At 36.1% G+C, this 8,699-nt stretch overlaps 1 protein-coding gene across 2 annotated transcripts in view; it reads left to right on the plus strand.

The window, feature by feature from the left end:
- The window catches only part of SAMD8 (sterile alpha motif domain containing 8), a 46,483-nt gene extending 38,434 nt beyond the window's left edge, over nt 1-8,049 (plus strand). The window contains exons 5-6 of one of the 2 annotated variants that reach the window (XM_082673818.1): nt 3,225-3,375; nt 3,548-8,049. In XM_082673818.1, coding sequence (XP_082529944.1) covers nt 3,225-3,375; nt 3,548-3,852 — 456 coding nt within the window. In that variant the 3' untranslated portion in view covers nt 3,853-8,049. The remainder of the gene's footprint in view (nt 1-3,224; nt 3,376-3,547) is intronic. The other variant, XM_082673819.1, reaches the window with a different exon arrangement.
- Nucleotides 8,050-8,699: the final 650 nt, after the last annotated feature.

Below are 8,699 nucleotides of genomic sequence, written 5' to 3' on the forward strand. Positions count from 1 at the left end.
TTTTTCACTACTATCACCACTATGTGCATGTCAGTTTTCCCATCACCATGCCAGCACAATTTTTGGAGTCACTGCCATTCTGATTAATGAAAGATGATATCTGAGACTTTTATGGTCTTATATTTTAAATTTAAGTCTTTAATCTGTCGACTGAAATAAAAATGCACAACGTGAGAGCTGTGAGTTTATTTCGAGACTTACTGAGGACTATAGCCCAGGAGACAGCTTCTCAGTTAGCTCTGAGGAACTACGCTGAAGACGTAAGGGGGAAGGTTAGCATATATGTGATCTTGGGGAAGGTGTACGTGTAATCAAGCCACACATCTTGGTAGAAGGTTGCTGCTAGTCGTGAGGAACAAATGTCTTAGTTAATGATTTTAGTGCTTTTCTAAGTATGGGAAGATGCAAGAAATTGGGTTCATAAAATTTTCTCCTGAAAAAATCTAACTATCCTGAAGGCCTTTTCTGTCAGTTTTCACAGAGCATAGAGTGCCTTATTCCTGACTGTGTCCTGAAGTCTTTTCAGGGTATGTTGAAGGTCAGCGACTGCAGTGGCTAATGACTTAATTCTTGTAGAACCAGGTGGCAAGTGACATTCTTTAGTTAGCAAATCTATTGAATTTCTGTGCATGGTGTGAAGGAGGGATAGAACAGTTACCCCCAATTATTGTAGTATGCTAATTGATTAGAAGAGATTTAAGAAGAAATACGTAAGCTTATTATAATGAAAAGAGAATTTCCTGTAGCTGAGGGATTTGATTGTGGATCAGCCACTAAAGAGGAAAGTATATGTGCGTAGGGCTGCAACATGTGCTACAAAAATAACTTAGGGACTTCCTTGGTGGTGCAGTGGTTAAGAACCCGCCTGCCAATGCAAGGGACACGGGTTCAAGCCCTGATCTGGGAAGATCCCACATGCTGCAGAGCAACTAAGTCCGTGCGCCACAACTACTGAGCCCGTGTGCTGCAACTACTGAGCCTGCACACCTAAAGCCCGTGCTCTGCAACAAGAGAAGCCACTGCAATGAGAAGCCCGTGCACCGCAACGAAGAGTAGCTCCCACTCTCTGCAACTAGAGGAAGCCCATGCGCAGCAACGAAGACCCATCACGCCAAAAATAATAAAATAAATAAATTTATAAAAAATAAATAAATAAATCAGATACCATCCCACTATAGTATGGACAGCCCTTTTTCTGTCTCTAATGACTGTTTTTTATTATCAGTTAGTTTTATGTGGACATATTTATTCAAATCTGCCCTAAATACTGTTAATTGCTTTGAATTATAATATAACCTACTTACTGACCTGTATTTGCAGCAGTCATTAAAATTAGATAGTTAAGGTGATATTAACTAGCAATCAAATCCCTTACAGTGAACTCCGTAGGGCATTTTCACTGTAATAAAGTAATTGCTTGAAATCTCACTCCCAGAAGTAGTAGGTTTGGAGACAGAACCAAGAACATGCCTGTTTTTGAAATTAGACAATGGAACCACCTTAAGAAAAGAAACACTTAGAGCAAATTTCTCATCAAAGTGTCTAAATTCATTCTGTTGTGCTGTGTTTCAATTTTTATTTTTCTGAAAGGATATTTGGGACATTTTAAGCTTGGAAAGGATGGGGAGACTTGAGTAATTGGGCAATAATTGCTTTCCTTTTTTTTGTGATACAGTATTTTTTTTTTAATTTTTACTGGAGTATAGTTGATTTACAGTGTTGTGTAATTATTGCTTTCTTTTGCGTGACATCACTTGTTTCCTGTCCTTGGCTGAGACATTTTCCTAGCAATCTCTGTTCTTCTCTGCCTGATTTTTTACTTTCACAAGTGTAATATCTCTAACCCTATTCTCATTAGAGGTCATGGAAAGAACCAAACCATGTATATTTTAGTACCTTCCCTTTCCTTTTCTCTAATAATGAATTTCTCTCCCTACCATCAACTGAGGCAGAAAGGGAAAGCCTGGGTAGTGTATAATCAGGTGAGATTTCTAATGAAATAGTGATTCTAATAAGATTGTTTCTTTTGTTCTTTAAGACATAGGGCTTTGGAATTGGATGCCCTGTGTTCACATCCTTATTACGTTACTTACTAGCTGTGTGACCTCTTATTATTATGTTACTTACTAGCTGTGTGATTTCTCTAAAGCCAGTTTCCTCATCTGCACAGTTGAATCAGTTCATAGGATTTTTGTGGAAATTAAATGCAATGACGTAAAAGCATATAGCAGCATGCTGCACATAGTAAATGCACATAAAATTGCAGCAGTTTTTTATATTATTATGTGTTAAATGCCTTTTTAAAAAAAGTGACCATTACTCAAACTTGCTCAAAATGGATTGCTTTTTTAAGTTTATGCGTGGGAGTTGGATTAGGTTTGGCTACTAATAACAGGAACTTCGCGGTGGCTATAGTTTAATAAACAAGCAATGATTTATTCTCTCCCATAAGTCTGAAAGTAGGTACTCCATCAAGGTCAAGTGTGATAAATTTATGGAGTCATCAAAAATCCATGATTCTTCTGTCTTTCTGCTCTCCTGTCCTAACACTTGGCTTGCATCCTCAAAGCCACTTTGTGGTCCAAGATGACTGCTAGAGCTTTAGCTATCATGTCTGAGTTGTAGGCTAGAAGAAGGAAAGGTAGAAAAGACTTCCTCCAAGCTGTTGTCTCTTTCGTTTATAAGTAGCATTCCCAGAAATCTTTTACACTTCCACTTACATCTTATTGTACAGAACTTAGTCACGTAGCGACACCTAGCTGCAAGGGAGGGTGGGAAATGCAATGTTTTAGTTGAGTTCATTGCCTCTTCAAATAAATTTTAGATTCTATTACCAGTGAAGAAGGGAGAGTGGATATTGAATGGTAGCCATTGTCGCTGTCATAGCTTGTTTCTTATTGACAAGAACAGCCAAGCAAATACTACTGTATTATAGGGTATAAAACTTGGAAATAGTTTTGTGTTGTAGTAACCTTTTCATTATAAAGGAACTCCAAGTAGAGAAGTTTGAATTGCATTGATTTCATTAAATTACCAAAATAGTTCTGAGTACAGCCAAGCTTTGACCACCCATTCTTGGTGTCTGGAATTAATTAGACTGGGAGTCTGGTTGCTTTTGCTTAGATCTTATTTCTAAGTCATTCAGCCTTTGAATTTCAATGGGAGTGGTAGGAGCCTCTGCTGCCCTAAGCATGTGAAGCACTAATTCTTAGCTTTCTTTATAGGTATATGGCAGTGTATGGGAGAAATTACACCGGGCCTTTGCCATTTGGAGTGGCTTTGGTATGACCCTAACTGGCGTTCACACTTGTGGAGATTACATGTTCAGTGGCCACACAGTCGTCCTAACTATGCTGAATTTCTTTGTCACTGAATGTAAGTATCTTTAGTGCTTCTATGCATATCAACTGACTAGCTGCAGAGGAGGCTGTGGGAAGGGCATCAAATTCTGTGAAGAATGGGAGAAACAGGCTGATGGAAGAAACATATGACTGAGAAACACTGGAAGAAGTGTGGTTTTAAAATGATCTTTCTGTCCTTTTCCCAGATACACCAAGAAGCTGGAATTTCTTGCACACTTTATCCTGGGTTCTCAACCTCTTTGGAATCTTCTTCATTTTGGCTGCCCATGAACATTATTCCATTGATGTGTTTATTGCCTTTTATATCACAACGAGACTCTTTTTGTACTACCATACTCTAGCCAATACCAGAGCATATCAGCAGAGTAGGAGAGCAAGAATTTGGTTTCCCATGTTTTCTTTTTTTGAATGCAATGTTAATGGTACAGTCCCAAATGAATATTGTTGGCCATTTTCAAAACCAGCAATAATGAAAAGACTAATTGGATGAAGACTGTCTTTGTAATGTGTTCATGATTAAATATACAGTCGTTGTTGAAAGTGAGTAACTTTGCTTTCTCCCCCTAGGTTGTTCCTGGATGTCTTGCTTTTTGGCCTGTATGTTGACAAAGTAAAGTTCCCTGTCCTGAGCAAGGCTGTGATTATAGCAAGCAAGAAAGAATAATTAAGAGTCCTTAGGTATCTGTTTGAACAGAAAGCTTAAGTAGATGTCTTCTGCCCCTTCTCTTTAGGCAGACTTAATGTTATGATTGAAGTCAGTCTCTTACCTTTACCTATTGAGCTTAAGCAAATCAACTTAAGCAATTTGCTGGTTGAAAGATTTTTTTTAAAATTTCCAGTAGGACTCTAGTCAAGAAATAATAATAATAATTTTTTAAGCTCCTTATTTTCTTCAAACGAAAAACCCCTACCAAGTGAGCAGTACTTGTTCTTTGAATTAATCTCTGTGTCTTTCTAAAAAACGCAACTCTGGAAAGTGATCCTTTTTACTAACAAATTAATTTTTGCCTTCTGAACCATCCTTAAGAAAAGTATACTGAATATACCAGGATCCCTGAAACAAGAAGAGAATGAAAGGGGCCATACATAAGGTGACAGAGTACAAATATAGTGCTGGTATTTTTCACCAAAATCAACAAAAGGTGCAGTTCCTATTTTGTTCTGAGGGTTCAGTATGATCATCAGTAAGTATGCATGAGGGGAAAATGGCTGCATCCATAAAAATAAAATTGGCTTAATTTTAGTGATGAAAGTACCTGGAATAACTTTGTGCTATGACTATTAGCTAGACAGATGACAGCCCAATTTTATGCTTTTTAATGGTGTTATTTAATGAGCAAAATAATGGAGTGTTTTATCAGATGTTAAAGTTCTGTGTCCTTAAGTAGGGAGGTATGCATGCAAATTTTTCTCTTTCTGAAGTTTATAACAGGTTGCAGGCATTGTGTAACTTTTTGGTTTTTGAAATTTCTCATTCTTGGCCATCAGAACTAAGCCATCTCAGACATATTTGGATATGAAAAGGTTTTGTTGTTTTTTATTTTTAAAACAATTGTGTACATACATTCTTTCTATTTAGTTTTAATTTGGCAGTCAGGAGTGATATAACTTAGTTGCTGTTTACAACACTAGAAATTTAGTACCTTAAGTAATTTGACCTCTGTGATTACATTTGTCACTTTACTTTTAATGATTTTGTACAGTAGTTTTGAGAGTAGGTTGGTTCTAGAATTAGACTTTGAACCCCAGCTGATGAGGTTAGCCACTTGGAATATTAACTGTGTAGCTTTTACATTCTGTTTTAAAACAAGGAGTTAAAAAGGTGCTGGCATATTGAGGTCTAAAATTAGGCCACTTAGCAGAAACCTGCTCCTTAAATGGTGAAATATTTTATTTTTGCACTTTGAGTCATATTCCTACCCCATATAAGCTACAGAGGAGCCTGAATGGATTGGGCAGGAAACAAATATAATGCGAACAAGTTGCAGCTAGTGCTGAGTGATCCCAATTTGGGTGTACTCTGAACATTATTTTTTATTTTTCACTTGAGAAAATGGCACAAGGCAATTTAAGTTTTATTATGCTTTTAAATCTCATACTTTAGAATCTGGTAACATCTTCAATAATTGTTGATTCTTTTACATGCTGGGGATGAAAATGCCAACATTTCATCTAAGGAAATTGCATAATCATGAAGGGTGAAGGATGTTTCCTATGCAGTTAGAGTCTTTGACCCTTGAGGTCAAAAGATATGTAACTCCCATTTTTTTCCAGATGACAGAAGAGGACTGAATTTAGCTAGGGAGGGACTGGCGTTGGCTTTTGGGAAAATGTTTGAAAAAAAATCCATGGCAACATTAAGTCAAGAATGTTGAATAGCTACTTAATGGTAAATTTCCTAACATCAATCTTCTTTCCTTCGTGTGGATTTTATTCTAGAACAAAATAGAAAAAAAAATTGCAACTAACTTTGCAGACTTATTGATACTGAGAGTGCCTAATAGCAGACTGCAATGAGGATTGTAAAATAACTTCCCACACTTACATTTATCATATCTGTTTTGAGGAAAAGGTAAGCTAGATTTATAATTTATTGTTATAACTATTACAGGGCATTGTTTACATATATTAATCATCTCCAGGTCTCTTCCTTGGAAAACTTTGAGACAAAATTCTTTTCCATTTCTTTTTTTAATACAAAACCTATAGTTTTGTTGCTTTTTGTTTTGTCCAGAAATTTCCAGATTTTGTCTTTGTATTTTTTTCTTGTTAAAACCATATTGAAGGTAGGATATACATTTTGGGTGTGAATATGGCTAGGTAGAGAAGCTACATGCCTTAGATCTACATATTTTTTACCTTGTCTACAGTTGGAAACGTGTGAGAGGCTTACATCATTAAACACTGAGATTTCAGTATAGAAGGAACCAAGGTTTTTTGTTTGGGGATGCAAACTGGGGGTTATACTGAAAGTCCTCCATGCAATTTCTGTCTTCCTAGGGGCAGCGTTACCTGTTTTTTTCTTTTTTTCCTTTCTTCTTTTTTTTTTAATCCCATGAAGAGCAGCATTACTGAAGGGTAATTGAAGTTTCTAATCAGGTTTAGAAGAAGGCAAGTTTGCTATTATCACCAGATAATTTGGGAGAAACCTTTTTTGGCTGCAGAATTCTCAACGTGCCTATTTTCTCCATAGTTCTCTGTGGCCAGAATTGCTAGAATAAAAATACAACTTCCATATGCTAGATCTATTTATTAGTATCCCTTTAAATCAGAAAGCAATGAGCTTAGCCATGGAACCAGTCAGTTAAATAAGTGTGGACTGTTCACAGGAAGAACCCCATGCTAGAGACCTGCTGATAGTGTAACTCTGACACTGCACATGGCATTCTTCCCTACCCTGTACCTGCCTGAGTGTTGTTATTTAGAATTCTAAAAATCTTATAATTTTGTAAATCATAAGGACAGAGGCATCACATCCTTTTATAGCTGATATGAAACCATGTGTTCTAAGGAAACCTGTTTGGAATGTGTTATTTATATATTCAAAGTCATAATCATAACACTAACCTGCTTTGATGGTATTAGTAAAAAGCAATTTCATCATCAGTTTCATAGTGAACTTTTTTTTAAGGATTCTTGTTCCATAATGTTTGAGAACATTAACCATATTCTTTTTTAAACTCTCTAATCTACTAAGTTTAATTCTTTGATAGTCTTCTTGTAGACTTAAGTTACCCCTTACTAAAAGTAATTATGGTAATAGACATTTGTGAGTTCTTTACGGTATTTAGGCATTTGAGACAGGAAAACTCTTTTTTTACGATAGTCCCATGGCTTTCTTAAACAGTATTGGTTTCATTCAGATAGTTTCAGAGCCAACAAAGCATGTCAGCTTTAATGCCATCTTTACTTTGGCAGTTAAGACAGTTTGCATTTGTAAAATGTTTTAATCTGAATTACCCCACACTGCTGTAGAGGAAAATTCTTAATAACACCAGAAGCCAGACTGCTACAGGTGAGCAATGAGAAAGGAAAGAGGTTGAGGGTATTTTCTTTCTCTGTCTTTGAGTAGCTTTGAATGGCTGAAATTACTATGGAAGTAGGTTTTGTTTCCCCTCTCACCTATCCCTCACCCCCAGCAAATGCCACCAATTTCAAGTACCTAAAATATGGCGAGTTATTTTGCATCAAGTTCAATGAAAACATCTGTGAAATCTATAATCCAGCTCCCCAAAAAGTTGGTTTTTTAGAATATGTTCTACCCTAAATTGACCAAAGGATTTTATTCAGTGTACTCCATGTTTAAGCATAAGGGAACTTTGTGCCTAATATGGAAGGAGAAGGAATACTATGTTAATTTTGTTGTTATTTCAGGTCTGTTTCAATCTGAACTACTGGGTTGTCTGAACTAGCCAAGCAATGTTACCAGTTAGTAATATCATCTTTAAAATGCTTAATTTTAATAATTTTTTATTCAAAGAATCTATGGATTGTTAAGACAGTTGAAGTATTTCTGATATGAAACAAAGGGAGTGGAAACTGGTACTTAATGGGGGAAGCAAAATTAGCTTGGGCTAAAGTGGGCATGTTTTGTTTTAAGAATGCTACCTAAATGTCACCCAATCTGCAGAGATACTAGTATTACTTGAAGATGTGAAAGTTCCTGTGGTAGCCATACCTTGAAGCACAGTGTTGTATATAAGTAAATATCTTGATTCTAAATTAAATCCAGATTTCACTAATATATATTATTTTATATCTTTGTTGTATTAAAATGTTTAAAAACACTAAAAATAAAACATTTGAAAGTTGGATTGTAGTCTCTTATTTAAATGCCTTTCCATTATTAATACAGCTGGTTTATTTTTTATGCAGTGAATTTTTATCATTTGCAAATGATTGGGCCCTGCAACTTTAAATCCTAATGTATACCTGGTCCCTGGCATTTACTAATTCTTGGTTGTCTATTGATAAGCCATTTGCCTTTTCTCCTTTCTCTTCTGTAAACTAGGAGAGAAAGGTAATCTTCATGATGGTATAAGAATAATTATAGATGAAGTCGAGAAGGAGGAAAGGGAAGCAAAGCAAATAGCTGCTTATTCCTGGGCACATTAAAGTTTTTGTTTATTGGTTTTGGGTTTATTTTAATTGTAAATTTTGTAGAAAGATGCCATCATCCTGTCAGGTTAGCTTTGGAGATAATGATGAACAGGAAAAGAAAACAGTTGTTAGGGGTAGCCCAGCAGCCCAGAGCCATGGAATAGTGAGAACACTAAGTATTGTCACAGGGCCCTATGAGTTGATTAATTCATAACTGAATTTGTCTTCGTGATCACT

This window comes from Grampus griseus (genome assembly GCF_964374135.1).
Source record: "Grampus griseus genome assembly, chromosome: 16".
NCBI classification, from domain to species: Eukaryota; Metazoa; Chordata; class Mammalia; order Artiodactyla; family Delphinidae; genus Grampus; species Grampus griseus.